At 52.9% G+C, this 17,319-nt stretch overlaps 1 protein-coding gene across 1 annotated transcript in view; it reads right to left on the bottom strand.

The window, feature by feature from the left end:
- Nucleotides 1-3,861: 3,861 nt before the first annotated feature.
- The window catches only part of PDGFRB (platelet derived growth factor receptor beta), a 34,259-nt gene continuing 20,801 nt past the window's right edge, over nt 3,862-17,319 (bottom strand). Inside the window, exons 13-24 of the mRNA XM_086758717.1 lie at nt 17,114-17,246; nt 16,592-16,696; nt 16,372-16,482; nt 15,845-15,998; nt 14,294-14,460; nt 13,914-14,032; nt 12,602-12,724; nt 11,045-11,156; nt 10,652-10,751; nt 10,427-10,532; nt 9,683-9,921; nt 3,862-9,179 (exon numbers count right to left, since the gene is read on the bottom strand). Coding sequence (XP_086614843.1) covers nt 9,029-9,179; nt 9,683-9,921; nt 10,427-10,532; nt 10,652-10,751; nt 11,045-11,156; nt 12,602-12,724; nt 13,914-14,032; nt 14,294-14,460; nt 15,845-15,998; nt 16,372-16,482; nt 16,592-16,696; nt 17,114-17,246 — 1,620 coding nt within the window. The 3' untranslated portion in view covers nt 3,862-9,028. The remainder of the gene's footprint in view (nt 9,180-9,682; nt 9,922-10,426; nt 10,533-10,651; nt 10,752-11,044; nt 11,157-12,601; nt 12,725-13,913; nt 14,033-14,293; nt 14,461-15,844; nt 15,999-16,371; nt 16,483-16,591; nt 16,697-17,113; nt 17,247-17,319) is intronic.

Raw genomic sequence — 17,319 nt, 5'->3', positions numbered from 1 at the left:
GAGGGGGCTCAGCCCCACGCCGCTCCCCACAGCTGAGAGGGGCCACTAAACCACACCAGGGTTCAGGACAATCCCAGTCGGCCCTGGCTACTGCCACCCAAACCCCCAGTGACTACACACACCTGCTTGGGGGCACAAAGGGACCTGCCTTGGTGACAGGGGACTCCATTCTACCTCAGGCCCAGTGGCTCTTGCTGGGTCCAGGTCCTGAGGGCCCACACAGGAACATGGCTGCCTCCCCCACAAAGGTGGTCTAGCCCAGGGCAGTTCCTAGATGGGAAAAGGCTTGTGAAGATGACAAATTATTTTGTTTTAGCCAAGGGCACCAATCCCTGGTGCAGAACTGGGTCCTGTGGCCACCCAGGATCACCCTCAAGCCCTGCTCCAGCACCACACAGAAGCAGGATTGAGCCCAGACAGCTGCAGGCCGGCCTTCACCACCATCCCCTGCATGGAGACATGTTGGGGTCCAGCCTGCAGACTCATCCCTGTCCCCAGCTGGGCTGGGGGACACACAGGGACCACAGCTCTCCTCCTCTCCCAGTACCTTCAAGCCTGGCGCTCACAGCAACCCTGTCACCATCAGGCAGCCACAGAGCTCAGACAAGAACCCCTCCTCTCCAGGAGCACACCCCACCCACTCTTGCTGATGAGGAGGCTTTTTGAAGCTGTTTTCCAATTGACAACCTGGCAGGCACCCGGGAGCAGTAATTAGCCACTTTGTTAACCCTCCCCTTCCAAAACAGGGGGTGAGGACAGGCTTGGAGCAAGACAGCTCTCCCAGGGATGCTCAAGCCAGATGCAGGATGTCCTTTGCTCTCTGTTCTGTCTCTGAATAACCTCCAAAAATTCATGACAGTTCATGGCTCCTCTGGAGTGGGAAGTTATGGCCACCACCTGACAGTGCTAGGAAGCACAGGGGAGGAAGGTCCTGTCACGGGTGAGCCGGAGAGCTCTGCCTTAGCTGCAGCCCCATCAGCAGGGAGGTGACAGGGACACCGGCTGTGAAAAGCGGGCAGAAAGAGATAGGCTTTTCCAAAATGTCTGCATGGAGGTGGCTGCTGAACGTACACTTGTAAAGGTGCCAGGCAGAGGAGTGTCCCTCAAACTGGAGGGGAATGGGCTTCTCAAAAAGGGGCAATTAGTGAGGTACCAGCATGACAAGGTCTTGGGGCCAGGAGATGAGAGCATGGCTGACTGTGCTGAAGATGACTAAGAGTCATGGGAACGTGGAGAGAGCTCTTGGTTTTGGCTAGAGGAGTAGCTGGAGAGCAGGAGGGAGCCCAGAGAGAAGGAAAGGCAGCTTTTGGCTGGAGAAGATTTCCTCTCAGCAGTTTTTCCTGGCAGGATGTGGGGAAGCAGAACACAAAGTAGAGGCAGCATGATGTGTTGGGGGGCTCCTGCCCAGAGCTGGGGGGCTGTCAGGCCACAGGAGATGTCTGCCTGATTATTCTTTCCTCCTTTTGAGCCAAAGGGGCTTTTTAAAGTATGTTTATTTCCCTCCTTCTTCTTTTTAAGTTTGGTTTGGTTTTTTTGTTTGTTTGTTTTTTTTTTTCCAGGAACAAATGCCAGCTCAGAGAGAACTGACTCACCAGTGCGTCAAGTATTAAACCAGACAGGTTTAATGCAGAGAAGAGAAGCAATCTCTCAGCCTCCCTTCTCTTTGAGGACACCCCTTGCAGACCGTCTCTGATGGCAGCGGTAACAAGACTGTGGCCTGTACACATGGGTCCCCAAGCTGGGCTGGGCACACCTGGGGATGCTCAATGGGACAAGCTGTCTGCTGGGGTTCCTCCCTCATCGGTGGCCATCTCTTCCTGCCTGCGGACTGCATCCCAAATCCCGTGGCTGCGAGCAGCAGCTCGGTCACAGGAGTGCTGCTGGGGCTCGTGTGCCCCCGCCGCTCTGAGCAAGGGGCAGGGATGCTCCCGGAGGAGCTGCAGCCTTACTTTGAGTCACTTGAAGCCCAGGGATGTCTGTGGAGGCCGCAATGGCCAGGAAGGCGTTCTGGGAGATGGCATGAGACTTGTTCAGTGCCTCACTGGCTGTGAAGGGGAGAGTGGAGGCTGCTGTGAGCCCTGGTTGGGAGCACTGGGAGCTCAGGCTTGTTTGCCGGGCTGGGAGCGGGGCTGGGCTATTCCAGCCCTACATGACCCCTGCACGGAGCACAGCTGGCCATGGCCTCATGCCTGCCTGTCCTGCCCTGCAGCAGTCTGGGGACACATGTGAAAGAGCCATGTCCCGAGTGAGCTGTTGGTACCCAAACAGCTAAAAACCCTGGTTGCAGCAGGCCAGGGTTTGTCTACGCAGTCTGAGCTTCTTTTCTCCCCTGAGCTCTTCCCTGAGGTGCCTGTCTCATCACTGGAGAGGAGATGTCTTTCAGGGTGGGGAAAAGCCCTGCTGGTGGTCCCCATGTCCACCTACTCACTCCCAGCCCCGTGACCCCTCCTTGGTGCATCCCAACACGCAGAAGGCCAGCCAGGCAGGCAAGGATCAGGCGGTGGGAGTCAGCTGGGTTCAAGGCTGAGGTCCACCAACTCCCCCTCCCTGCTTTTCCCCAAGCCTTCGCTGCAGCCTCTCTGGAGATGAGGTGATTTTTTCCCCCCCGTGCTGATTCAGCTCCTGGAGAAAAATGCCCTGTCTGCCTGTCTTGGCTGAGCCGTGCCAGGTGACTCAGAGCCTATCTGGGGACAATCAGCCTGAGCTGGTCAGGGAGCCTGCAAACCTCCTCTCTGGCAAACCAGAAGCCCAGGACAGGCCGTGCTGGACAGGGGAGCCTTGCTGAGGCTTGGACCTGTCTCCTGCTGCAGCTGGTGCCTTGGGCTTTTGGGTACACAGAGAGTTTCCAGGAGCTGAGGGAGGCACAACTGCTGCCAGAGGGAACTTGCACTGGGGCTGCATCATACAGCCTGAAAACAGGGTGGGCACTGATATATTTGAACCTTAGTTTCAAATCTGCTCCTCGCAGCAACCCCAGGTTTTCCAAACATGTGGCTCAGAGTTGGTTGGAAACAGCTCTGCTCAGTGGCCTGGGGTCATTTTTGAGAGGAGTTTTATTGAACTCAGGAGGTGCCTGTTTCCCGTGGGGCTGAGGGACTCCTGCACTTCTGGAGAGGTGACTGGGGAAGGTGAGGGCAGCAGGAGCACGTTTGGACCAGAGGGAGTGGTAGTATAGGGAGCCAGGACTGTAGGGTTGTGTCTTTAAATGTTATCAATGAATTCCTCATCCCAGAGGGAAGGGAGAAGAACCCAGCTTGGAGGAGAGCAGGACGTGGGAAGGCCCGTGCAGTGCAGTGTGGCTCCTGGCCCATTGCTACCCCCAGTCTCTCCCACCGCCCCAAGATATTCAACTATGTGGAAAAATCAACAGCACTGTGATGTCCTCCAGCTCCTTCAGCCCAGCGCTGTTCAGCCTGGAAGCTCCCACATTCCTACCCTGATCTGAGCACAGCCGCAGCAATGCCCCCAGGGGAGCACATCAACCCCATGTTGGGGGCTGCTGGCCCAAACCTCTGGCACTGGGGGTACACATGGGAACTGTTCCCAGTGTCCTTCCCTCTACCCACCTCCTCCCAGTGCAACAGGACCACAGGACCCACAAGCTGGCCGGTTACGAGGGAGATGGGGCAGCTCCTGCCCTGTTGGCAGCCCGTTTTCCTTACCTCTGGGCTCAGCTGTTTCCTTGCTGTGCTTCTCTCTGCCTGGCTCCCAGCTTGGCTTTCGCTGAGCGTTGGGGTCATGCACAGCGTATTAACATGCTTAGCCTTCACCCACCACATGGTTAAGCTGTATTCCCAGCCCCATCTGAGTGTGAGAAGGTAGCAGCAGCCAAAGCCAGGCAAACAAAGGAAGAGATGGAACTTTGCAAAAAGAAAAACACTTTTATTTTTAAACTCTTTCTTTAAAAACATATCTGTAAAAGTTTACAGCATAAAAATAATATCTCATGGCTATAGATGTGACATAGTACAAATCCTACATCTGTAAACCTAGGGAAATGTTAACTCTTTGGTACCTTAGTCCAAACTCTGTTTTTTCCTTTGCCCTCAGGACGTTTTCTGACAGACAGGGTGGAGGCAGGTGCTGCTTCTGTTCCGAGATGCTGCAGAGTAACAGCGTGACGCCAGCACAGCAGGAGTGGGAGAGGGCAGAGGACGTGCTTTGGGCAAGCTTGACATTCTGGTGCAACCCATGAAGGAGGAAAGGACAGGAACAACGGAACCCTGCAGGCCTCCCAGCACAATTTGACTTCCCTGGCTCCTCTCACTCCTGCAAGAGTCATCTCTCCAGAGTGCCGCTGGAGCTACTCTGGAGCAGCTCCCCTGCCTTTGCCAAAGCCAACCAGATCTATCTTGGCATGTCACAGAGACTTCAACCCTCTGGGTGAAACATGGGAATTATGCTGGGAGCTCAGCAACCCATGTGCTGGCCCATGAAATCTGATTTTTGAATGATACCTGGCCTGCCCTGGGCAAGTCCCGCGGACAACATGGTACCTCCAGTGTTAGAGTCAACACTGGCTGCTCAGCATCCAGGCTGAGCTGGGGTCTGCTGCAGGAGCTGCCCGGTGCCCAGTGAGGACCTACAGCTGCCCTGGCTGCTCTCTGCCCATGTGACCACCCCGGGCAAAGGCTGCCAAAAGGCTGCCGAAGGGAAACCTTCATGTTCTCCAAGTGGGAGCGCAGCCAGGCCACGTCAGGGCTCCCTGCTGCTCTCCTGTCCATGTGGGGCATCCCATGTGAACTGGCCATACCAACTGGGATTTGAGCTAAGCGCTGAGCCTGGCCAGAGCCCTTCATTGCGCCTGTGCGTTGGAGCATGGGGTTTGCCTCCTCAGTGCATTACTTGACATGTAATTTAAAAAAAAAAAAAGCCCCCAAAAGGAGACATCTGTGAAGTCCTCTTCTCCAGATCTGATCAGCTTTACACAGGCAGACCTTGGGCTTCCCCACAGCCAAAACCTAACCCACTGCCCAGTATCCTGTATTTGCGGTGCTGTCTCTCCCCCAGCCCAGAGCCCTGACTGGGAAGAAGGGGAAGAGCCATTTCTCGCTTCTGGCTGACTTCCTCCTGGCTGCACATCTGCACGGTGCTTCTGCCTCCCGTCCCTGTGAGACTCCACCACAGTCCCCTCGGCAGGTGAACAGAGAGAATTTAGTTACGAGTAAAGTCCGCTGTGCTCTAGATTTCTTGACACGACACAAACAAACACTAAACGTGACACTCTCGCTTCAAAAAATAATAACACGCTCAAACCGAGAAGGACGAAAGGACTAAAACCTGTGCACACATCATTCCAATAAGCATCTTAAATGTGGAAAGAGACACTGGAGTGTCGCATTAGTTTCTGGGATACACTTCGGTATGTATGATGTAGTGACTGGCAGTAGGATTATGCGTATACTGGTGCTGATAATGGTGTAACAGCTGTAGAGTAAAATATAATCTACAAATAAAAGATATTGCACTAGAGATGGGCCCAAGCTGCGGCATGTGTCCCTTTTTTGGGGGGCTCAGTTTGGGTCCACCTCTAAACACGAAAACACACCCAAACAAGAAAATTGATCATTGAAACTAAAAAACCAGAGGGACCGGTTCCCTTCAGAATCTCACCAGAGAAATTATGGCTACAAAACTGATGGGCCCAGAACAGCCGACCGTTTCTGCTGGCCCTCACCCACCACAGGGACCGGAATGTCGGCAGCAGAGAGAGGGAGCGGGGGCCGGATCCAGCTCCCTCTGCGGAGAAAGCTTGCATGGGGGGCTGCTGTGAGTCTCAGCCCTGCAGAACCCTCTCTTTGGGAAGAGTTGCAGGGATGCTTAGCAAACCACGTCGGCTTTGCCCAGCTGCCAGCGCTGCCAGCCTGTCCCCTGCTGAGGAGATCTGCTCGCTGCAGTGGGTCCGCACGCCCTTGCTAAACAGTGATGGGAATAGTTGGGAAAGGACAGGAAAGTACCTCAAAGTGCAAGACTTGGCCCTTGCAATCGCAGGGCCAAAGGCAAATATTTGGTCGTATCTCTCTGCAGTGGAGAACAGTACCGTTTTGCAAAGAGTCTGGCGTACCTGCTTTACGAAGGAAGAGAGAGGTGGGGTTAGCACCCCGTCAGCAGCCAGAACAGGTTTTGATGCAAAGAATAGTTGCAATAAATCTACACATGGGACAAAATGCAATAGGCATCCAAGCGGAGCTAATGCCCAGCTAATAGGACAGGATACCTGAGCAGGATACCAGGGAGAAGAAATAGATCTGCTCTTCAGGACGGTGGAAACTATTTGATAGCCAGAAATTAGTAATTTAATTAGTAATTAATCTGTATGAGATGGAGTTTAGTGTGAGATTTGTGAAGTGAATGAGCAAATGGCCAAAGGGAGGGTGAGTAGGGGTTAATTGATGGGGAAATCTTTGGGCCAGATGGAGGTAGTAAAAGTAGCTCTCTAGGCTTGCTCTTGATGCTAGAAGTATTTAATATTTTATTAGTCAGTCCAGCCCAAAAATAACAGTTTGTTAACAAAATGTGCTGATGACCCAATGTCTGGAACAGCAGGGAGAAATGCTGGAGGAGCAGAAAGACGTAGGTGCTTAGATTGGTCAGAGGATGACTCGAAACTACCAGCATGTTGTGGCTGGGAAAAGGCCAACACTATCAAAGCTACACCAGGCGAGTCAAATCCAGTACAGACCAGAACTATTAATGCCCTATGCGAGGTCTAGGTTTGATCTCACCTGGAGTACTGAGTACTTGTGGTCACCTTTAATAGAGAAGGACAAATTAAAAATGGAGCTGGTGCAGACAGGGGCTATCAGGATGATCTGATGTGCCATCCTGCGGGCTCAAGTTGCAGTGACACACATCCTACCAAGCACCTTACACGTTAGAAAAATAAAGTGGTCTGACCCCGAGGATCTCATGAGTTACTGCTTCTCTGTGGTTAGGATCATTTAATGAACTGTGGCCACAGAAGATGGCTCCTTCATTACAAGCCAGAAGAACAGAGCATGGAAAAAGAATTGTCATTCACAGTGTGTTTCCTATGGATGGTGGGGAATCTGACCACACGGGCTGAAAATATACTCCACTGGCTGCCAAAAAAAGTGCTATTTCTTATGTTCACATTTTACCAAGGACATCAGCACACCAAACATCTACTCCTCTTTTAGCTGCATAAATGGCAGCGTTGCAACAACAGACAACTGGGGATTTCTGGCAGAAGTTTCATATTTAAAATAAAATAATTCTCAGTGGTTCTGAGGTGGCAGAAGCCCAGCAAGATGCTGATTGAATTTCTGAATTTGTAGTCCTGCCTGTGCAGTTTTTGTAGGATGCACAGTGAGATGTGCGTGAGGAGGGCAATGGAGGGGTTAATGAGAGGGGGGGACATGCAGCGAACAGAGCTCTGTGCAAGGCAAAACTTCTCCTTTCAGAAAAAAAAACCCTGATAATTTCTGTGGTCTCAGGGCTGTAGTTTCGGGGGCCTAGCTTTCGTCTCTGCAGCGGTGGGGTTCACGACTGATTTCAAAAGCCTGGTGTTCCTCCTGCTTTGAGTCTCCTCGTTTTGAGGAGCTGAGAGCACAAGAAGTCCCAGGCCAGTTTGTGAGAATCAAGGAAGGTGGCAAGAAGCAGGAGGAAGGTCTCTGCCCTTTTATTCTTCAAAATGTTTTCCAAGAGAGTGGAATCCTCCCTGATTCCTCTTGCTCTGCGTGATTCCCCATGATACTTCGTCCACAGCCCTGGCAGGCTCAAGTGGCTGTACCTGGCCCCCAGAAAGTGGCAGGGTGTGAAAAAGAGTTCAGCTGTGACCGAACAGCTTCCCAACCTCTCTCCCTCTCTCTCTCTGGGATGTCCCTGGGTTGGTGGTCTGGCATCATTATTGCTCCCCACAGTCTTGCTATGACTCAGGAGGGACCGGTGAGACCTCCCATCCTGAGAAAGGGTGTTCGGGTGAACAGTCTGTCAAAAGGGAACGCTTGCTTCCCAAATATAAGGCACAAAGATTCTGCAGCTGGTGGGGTTATATGATTTCCCAGCAGATGAGCTGGGCTTAGTGGCAGTAGATTAATGAATAGCCATATTGCTTCCTTATACTGGCCCTGGCTAGTGGATTAATATATTTGTTCCCTTTAAATCTTCAATGGAGAATAATTAGCTTAGTGTCCACACAAATAACATGAACAACACTGGACTGCCCTCTTTTCTACTACAACAGAGTCACTGTGAGAGCAGTTGAGTTCCCAGCATGCCCTTGGGGCTCCTGGTGCCATGATGGGCATGAAAGGGTTCAGGGTGTGACAGCCCCTCTAGGTGCGTGCAGAGCTGTACCCTAGAGCCATAGGTACCTGTAGTGCTTGTGATGCTCTATCCACCACAGAAGAGCTGTCAAGAAAGGCAAACGATGGTTTGGTATCTCTGAGACGCTGGCTGGTCTCTCCAGGACTTGGCTGTGCTTGGAGGAGAATCTACGCGATGTACTCCTGATATCCATCAGCCGAAGGTTGGTGTTGCAGGTGCTCTATGACCCAGCAATGGGCTCCAAGCAAATAATCTGTCCCGGTGGCATTTCATAGAACCACAGAGTGGCTGGTGCTGAGACAATCAGAGAAGTGCTGGTGCAGAGATGAAACTCATTGCCATCTAAAGATCATGGAGAGGGAAGAGGCTGGAGTATCATCTTAGCAATGCAGAAAGTGGCGTCTCTTGTGGAGATCCAGCCCCCATCTTCCACTTGAAAAGAAGATGTTGGTCCGTGAGATGTCTCCCTCCTGCAGTGGTTTGCTCACTGAGGAGGATGTGGCAGTGATCTGGAAGGTTTCTGGCACTGATCCACCTCTTTGTAAGGAGGAAGGGGATGGCAATGGGAAAAAGTGTCTCTAGTTCCCCACCCGATGCTGGGGGGTGGGAGGGAAGGAGGAATGCTGGGACAGGGGGGGATGTCCCAATGTACAAGAGCAGAGCATGGCTCTCTGCGATGCCTGGGTCAGCCCCTCAGCTGGCCTTGCCATGGGGAGATGCAGAGTCAGCCCAGCTCTGACTACAGGAAGCTCTCTTCCACCTCTTGGTGCCCTATGGTCGGCTCCTGGCAGCCTGGCTGTGTGTCCGATTCCTGCTCCTCATCCTGCCGGAGGCCCAGAGGGCTGTCACAGGATATTGTAGACGATGTGTTGGCCTCGTTCAGCATAGAACTGAAGGGAGACAAGAGAGAGAGAAATGAGCGCCTTGTCCCAAGTCTCCTGGTGAGAGAGGATTGCGCTGAGAAGCTCAATCTCCTGGCAACCCCAGTCTATCTTAATAGCTTTTTAGAGAGGGACGGACAATATCGCTTGGGTCTATTCACCCTCAAACACAACATACAGCCAGTTGGTCTCTGCAGCCCGTGTTCCCCAGTGTGCCCTACTCCTTGTAAGTGGAGTTGTCCACTTGTCCCCAGCTGTGCCGGCTGATGTATGAGGATGTGACATGACACCCTATCTTACCTCACGCCCAAGCTCCTCTGGTTCATTTCCATCCCTGCAGACTTGTGCAACATCACAAGACCTCAGATGGGGATGACACTGCCCTCCTTCTCTCCTGCTAAACCCACCCCATGTTTATTCCATAGTAAAGCATCCTCATTTCCTCTCGAGATCCCCATTTTCAGATTTGGGCAGTCAGGATATGGGACAACATTCAGAAGTAATGTTTTTACCTGGCCCTGCTGATGGAGGCCTCCTGAGGGAGATCACAGATTGCCTCGGGTTTGGGGTCAGGAAGAGGGATGATATAATCGTTCTCCCCCCCATTCTGGTGCACAGCTGTGTAGAGGATGCTGCCGGTGGGGGAGCTGGGAGTGAGCCTGGCATTGTTCAGCCCAGGGATTGTGGGTCTTGTGCGGACAACAGCGGGGTGGTCACTCTTCATGAACTCTTCATCCACCTGCTGGTACCTCTGCTCTCACACGGCAGGTTACCAAGGAAAAGGGAAGGTCTTGTGAGTGGAGAAAATAATACACTTGCATTGTGTTTGCTTTCCCTGTCTGATAGGCTTTTTCTAGAGGAGCTGGCACCTTCTGGCTGGGTTCAGCCACCCTGACTCCACCAAAGACAGGTCATGAACATTTCCTAAGGGAGAGATCAGGAGCACATCTCCACAGCTTCAAAACACCAAACAGTTGGAGGCGGGTTTTTGATCTCCTGCCAGTTCTGATTGCCGCAGTTGCTGAGATACCAGTTGCCTGTCTGGCAATCCCAGTTGTCTCAGCAATGTCACCAGGATGCCCAAACCACCTTCATTGGCTGTTCAAACTAAAGCAGCCTAGTCACAGCAGAATTTTCTGGCACAGCAGAACTAAACACTGGTCCCCAAACCCTGATCGAGGGCCTTAACCAAGGCAGCATCCTCCACAGAATACTGGACCTCCTCTGTCCCTCCAGCACAGGTCCTTAGAACATACCTTTCTGTAGCAATCCACCAAGAGGTTTCCCATAAGCCCCACCAGCTGTGAGAAGGATGGTCTGATCTCAAACTTCTCCTCCCAGCACTTCTGCATGATATCGTAGCTACCAAGAGGGAAGAGAGAGCACTCTGGTGAGTCAGCGGGTGGGGAAAACAGAGGCAGAAATGCTTCTGTAGTTTGTGTAGGGCAGGCCCACAGCAAACACGTATGGGCAGCACTTACATTTCATCAGAGGCGTGAGTGGGTTTGGACATCCGATAGCCACGTTTGATGGCATTGTAGAACTGTTCGTTCATAGGCAGTTCGGGGTACGGAGTGCCCCCTGGGTGTAAAGGAGAGCAGGAAATCAGTCTGGTGGGTTGCCTGCCCGCCCCCATGCCAACATGCATTTCACATCAAGGTTTCCTTTTTTCTTTACCTTTCTTCTTTCATTTAACTTCCAAATGACAATGTCAGCATGGGAAAGAAAGAGACAGGGAATGAAGTGCTACTCTGATGCTGGTACGACTGGCACTTGGGGATTAGAAATGGATTTCTATTGTCTCAGTTTGGGAAGGGATCCTGCTAACATGCTGTCAGACCAACAGACACCACCGTGATCTCCAGGGCACTCACCTAGAGTGAATATCTCCCAGAGAAGAATCCCAAAGGACCACACATCACTCAAAGTGGTGTAGAGGTTGTTGAAGATGCTCTCTGGAGCCATCCACTTAAGGGGCAAGAAGGTCTAAGAGGGGAAAAAACGGAACAAGAAGCGAGTCAGCTGCATCTACAGCACTTGTTTCAACAGGTGAGAGCCTGACACCCAATTTACAAGCAGAGAAGACCCTTCAGAGCTGCCCATCAGCCCAACGCATCCACTGGCATCTGCTGCCAGCCACTTCTCAGAGGGACCAGTTTCCTTTTTCCTTGTGCAGGATGAACCCAGCAGGCAGGAGGAAAGGGTAGGTGTTCTACGTCCGTTTCCGTCACCATCTGCTGTGATGAGCTATCACGGTGTACATTCTCTGTTCCCTAGCTCTTTGAGAATCCATTGACTTGCACAACATGACTACAGCACTCCTGAAGGGAGCCCAGGCCTATCCAGACTTTAGAAACCTAAGAGCAGGCTAGAGAGGGCTATGGGATGATCAGAAAAGAGCTGAAGAACACATCCAGCTTTTTCCTGTCTTACTCCCTCACAGAGGTACACGAAAAGGAGCCTCACTTGACCAGCTTTTGTGCTGCACCGTCTGTGCCGTTCCCGGGATTTGCTTGCACAACGAATACCAAAATAATCTCCAGGAAGGATTGCAAAGGGGCTCAGTTTCATTTCCCATTTTGGAAGGAAAAGCAGCTCTGCTAAGACTGGACTAGAGAACACCAACCCTTCTGCAGGAGGGTCTCCCTGCCCAAACACCGAGTGCCTGTCTACCATCCCACGCAAATGGTAGAAAGCATGAGAGAAGTTAAGTGGTTCACAGAGTAGATAAAGATTGGAGTTTGAGAAGCCTGGCTCCACTCTCAGCTCCCCCAGCCTCACTTTCTCTGTCTGGGAATTACATGGCCTGTTTTGCTTGGGCTTGCATGTTCCCAAATGCCCCAAGGCTGGAGCTGACACGCTGTTGTTGAAGTCACAGGAATTTCTGGGGAAGCTCAATTACAGCCTCTTTCTCTCCTGCCTCGAAAGATTGAAGACATCTTTCTGGAAAGTAGCTGCTTGCAGGGAAGCATTTCCTCTTACCCTGTGGTCTAGTGGTTAGAGGAGAAGTCTGTGAACCTCCTCCTGGTGTGGCCAGTAACTCACTGCAGCGCGGTCGAGCTGCCTGTCCTTGTACATCTCTGCTTGCAGCTCAGGACCGGGCTGAGCGCCACGCAGGGAAGGGATGCAGCACAGCTGCCGATGATGGGCTGTGCAGGGGACAATCCTTAGTTTTGCTGCTGCTGCCCAGGTGCTTCTGTAAGAGCCTGGCAATATGGGCACGCGATTCTGCTGCTGCACAGCACACAGAGCACGCAGGCATGCACACATCAGGTGCAGGATGGTTGGCCGTTGACACTGTGTGGTCAGAATCCTGCCCTGTCACCACCCCTGGGCACAACGATGGACAGGCAATTCACAGGGGGAGCGTGTAGGGGGTTCCAGGCCCAGATCCCTGGGAAGAACGGGCTTGCATGGCTCCCTGTACTCACACTGCCTTTGGAGATGTAGTTCGAATCCCTCATGATGTCCCTCGCCAGGCCAAAGTCACAGATCTTCACCAGCTTTCCCTCGCAGATGAGGACGTTCCTGGCAGCCAGGTCACGATGCACACACTGCAGGGGAAAGGCAGGGGACTGTCACTGCAAGGAGTCCCCAGACAGCCTGAGGAAGCAGCTCAGCTCCAGCACTGGCCCACTTCTAGGGCTGCAGGGACAGGAGTCACCTCACATCATTTGAGGCATCTCTTCCACCTCTAGGGACAACCTAGAGTGGCTCAAAGCCACTAGCAGAGCTACCACATTTTTGCTGCTCACCTGGACTGCTACCCCCGTGACAGCAAAAGGCATACAACCCAGTAGAGAGGGGACTATCAGGTCCTGACCAAGCAAGAGGGCTGATGGGCTGGCAAGGAGGGGATGTCACCATCTCTGTTTGGAAAATCCAACACAGCAATCTGAACACATCAGAGTTACACCAGCCTAGCTTGTGCCTCCTGGTTTGCCAGCATGTGGGATGTTTTCCATATGAACAGCCCCGAGGTTTGCTCAAGACCCTGCCAGACACTACTAGCAAGCGTGGTGATATTACGCCACTGTAAAGCATGACTGTGGGAAGCTGTAGGAGGCTGGGAGCTCCTCTTCTGTGCTCCATGGGGGAGCATTGACCATGCACTTTTGGAGATCAGACTGACTGGCTGGCGGCAGAGAGCCAGGAATTTCTCTCCACACATCATTGATGCCATCCCTACTTCTTCTCTTAGCCCTGCCCTGCATGATGTTTCACATGGACAAACTATATTATTGTCCACCCTGGGCCAAGCCAGACCTTAGGAAATCCCAGAGCCTGGTCTTCTGTGGTGGGTTATTTTCCACTGAACAAGCACTTCTGATGAGGGCTGGGGGGCTCAGAGCATGTGGTGCAATAGGAGTGTCCGTGGAGAGTAGTAGCTCTACTGTGAAATGCCTTGTGTTTTAGCACAGGGAGGCTATCACTGTTTGGTCATCCCAGTAAACGGGGATGATGTAACACCACAGCTGTGCTGCACATGGCTTGGGAGGAGCTCAGAGTGAGGGAATTTGAGATCTGAAGCTCCATCTAAGCCAGGGTTAGCTGTCATGTTAGCAAATATAGTCATGCTGATCCCCAGGACTCTCCTTCCAGAGAGAAGTGGTCAGCAGCACTTCAATTGCGTAGCTACTTCTCCCATGAGGAGGTCGGCATGGACAGAGGGACAGTGAGCAGAAGTTGACCACAGGACATGGCAGAGCATTGTTGGCACCACGGACCAGTGAGCATACGTACATTTTTGGAAGCCAGGAACTCCATCCCGTTGGCCACTTGGAAGCTGAAGCCCACTAAGTCCATGTAGCTGAGGAGTGGAGACTCATTTATCAGTGTCACCCGGTCTGTTCTTTCAGGAGCTGGAGGGCAAGCAGATATGGATGTTGGCATTACTCAGCACGCTCGTGGACTGCCATTAGTGGAAGGACCCACCGGGGATTGCTCTGCCTCCACCAACAAAGAGACAGAGATGGGAGCTCCCAACGCAAGTGCATCTGCCACCACTTCTGGACTCATTCCAGAAGTGACCTTTGCAATATGGACCATCTGTCTCTGCAAACGAAGACATCCAGAGCCTGAAGTGCAGGCACCTCTCCCTCATGTTGTGGCTTAGTTGTTACCTGACGGGGAATAGCTGTCCAGCTCGTACGGGGTGCCGTAGTTAGACGAATCGATGTCAGCATACTTGACTTCACCCTTCATGTCGGACATGGGCACGTAATCCAGGGAGTCATCCTTGCTCATGTCCATGTAGCCCCCGTCGCTCTCAACAGACAAGGAGAGGTGGCTGTGGGGGGAAGTAAAGAGAGTTCAGATCCAGGAGACACAGGGGATGAGGGGAATGATTTTTGGGACTGCAATACCTGAACCCTCAGCCCCAGCACTGAAATGTCCGACACAGCAGGGAAGGAAGCTCTGCATCATGCATGTAGAGAAGTGCGAAAGGCACTGGAGACCTCCTTCCACACCTAACAGCTCTGGTGTCCTCAGCACTAGCTTTAAACAGCCCTGCCATATTCCTCTGTGGGTCTCCGGGTGTCCTTGCCCACAGGCTGAAGCTTCTAACGCTCACCTTGCGTGGCAGAGCACAGGCTTGGCTCAGCACACGAGCTCGGCACTGGCGAGGGCAGGAAGAGGAACGAGGGCCATGCAGCTCCATAGACACCACAGGAGAGCATGAGACCCAAACCAGAGTGGGCAGGCGAAACCCTCCACCTTGGCTGTGCCTGTTCCCAGGGTGGCCAGGACTGGACTGGAGACGGCTGAACTGAGCAGGCAGGGCACAGCCCTCTGTCCATAGTTAAACCTTCCCATTTTGGGTCAGCAAACATCTGCACCCTTGAGTACTTCTTCCTTGAGTGAGCAACAGCTGCATCTGGGAAGCAGCATCTTGAGGCCTTCCATGTGCCAGTGCTGGGCAAGTGAAACCTGCTGCATGGCCAGAGCCGTGGGGCAAGTCCCCATGGGCTTGAGAGGCTGCGTTGAGTGCTTAGGAGGATCTCAGCCGCCTTCAAGCAGAAAGCACAGGGGGCAGCTGTGCTGATGCCCTAACCGTACTCTGTTTCACTATTGTTTTGGCGTGCTGGAAGGAAATGCTGCTTTCTAACTTCCCATGGGACTGTTCCTCTGTGCTGATGTGCCTGCATCCCTTACAGCTGGCAACTGGAGGAAGGACGGCTTCCCTTTCCTTCCAGCACCTCTTGTGCAACTGCACTCCTTCTAGCACTTCTCCCTTACACACAGGAACAACATGACCTACCCCAAAAATACAGAGCTGAGGTCCCCAAGGGCTAAGACATGCTGGGAAACACTTTGTCTCTGTACTCAATGTTTAGCTATGGTTATGCCAGTGAAGTTGACGATGCCAGGGAATATTCCCAACTGGCATGGAGCAGCCGGCGTGTGTGCTAGCAAACTCAGTCTCCAGGACACACAGATTGCCTCTGCTAACTCCCTGCCTGCCAGGAGCTGCCTGGAGGTGGCTGGTTGGCACACGGGTTGGTCTCACAAGGTAACAGAGTGGCCAGCTGTGTCCCAGTACTGGGCCGGCATTTATTTTACTCGTCTGGAGGAAATGTGGGCATCCTTCCTAGCAGTACCAGCCCCCCTCATTGATGGGAACTAGGATGGGGTAGACACCAGGAAGGAGTAGAATGCTACTTTCCAGGTACCTCTGCACATGGTCCTCTTTAGGAGCGTTCCCGTACACCTCTGCCTCTCGCCGTGCCTTCTCTCCGTAGGACTGCAGGAAGGTGTGCTTGTTGCGGTGCAGGTAGTCCACGAGGTCCCCATAGCGGCAGTACTCGGTGATGATATAGATGGGCCCTGGTAGGAGAGACCACCCATGTCAGCCCTGCCTTGGCCCTGCTCACTCCCCGTGGCAGTGAATTTCATCCCACGGGGACATTATGGGATTGCAGGACATCTAGGCAGGGCCAGAGGGAAAAGCCGCTTTTCTGGTACTGAGCATTTTTGGAATTTGAAATTTGTGTTTGGGGAGGGAGGTGGGGGTTAAGAGAAACATGCCTTCTCAGTTTCAATCAGGTTGGAAAGAAAGGCTTTCAGAGCCCCACAAGGCTTCCCTAGGGGAAGGGTGAATCATTTGGAACCAGGAATTATTCTCTCTGAGGAGAGTTGCCCTCCTTGGCACAGCCCAGGGCAGCAGAGAAAGGAGACAAGGTGCCCGGGGCTCAGCTACCTCCTTTGGTGCAGGCCCCCAGCAAGTTGACGATGTTGAGATGAGGTCCCAAGTGGCTCATGATCTTCAGCTCAGACATGAGGGCTTGCTTCTCGCTGCTCCGGGCAGTAGCTGTTGGGGAGAGCCGGTGTCAGCGGCCGGGCGAGGAGGAGAGTGCGCGGGCACTGTTCAGCCTTGCAGCTTTAGGATGGGGGAAAGGGATGGTGTGGGGGCAACTCACACTTGAGCATTTTGACTGCCACTTTCATGGTGGACTGCGAATGGCTCAGGCCATGGGCTGTTGCCTCCACCACACGTCCAAAGGCACCAGAGCCGAGAGTGCGTCCTACAAAGAAACAGCAAAGAGACAAGGTTGGCAATGGTTCTTGAGGAGAGGTGAGGAGAGGAGCTGGGAAAAGACGAGTCCCCTGTCTGAAATCACACCAGCCTCGCTGCAGCCATCTAAGTGCTCATGGAGGTGGTCATTAGCTATGATGTTTGGGGCTGGGGCTGATTTCCATCTGGAAGGGAAGGAGCTGCCAGCTGCAAGAAAGGATAGTCAGAAATAACGCAGTGCTTCATGCCAAAGCAGGCAGCTGGCTTCCACCGTGGTCCCAGATGGTCCCCCTGTCCTAGGACCACATCATATCTCCAGGGATCTCTGTGCCTTTTCTGGGTTGGTCTCTTTTGGAAATCCCAAACCTATCACCCCCAGACAGCCAGGACCCCAGAGGTTCATCAGCAGGACCTGCACAGCCTTTACCTAACACGAGCTTGTCCCTGGGCACCTCCCAGGTGGAGTCATAAGGGAGCTGCATGGGATCCACGTAGATGTACTCATGCCCATCGGAGCTGACCGACTCGATCACCTTCCAGCGGATTTCATAACGAGGTTTCTGGAAAGGGGAGCAAAGGGGAAAGAGATCTGATAGCCTGAGGGTCAGAGAGGGCATGGAGGATGTGGATGGG

The sequence above is a fragment of the Chlamydotis macqueenii genome, chromosome 14, assembly GCF_036417535.1.
Source record: "Chlamydotis macqueenii isolate bChlMac1 chromosome 14, bChlMac1.mat, whole genome shotgun sequence".
In the NCBI taxonomy this organism is placed as follows: domain Eukaryota; kingdom Metazoa; phylum Chordata; class Aves; order Otidiformes; family Otididae; genus Chlamydotis; species Chlamydotis macqueenii.
This window is presented reverse-complemented; position numbering and strand designations above follow the sequence as displayed.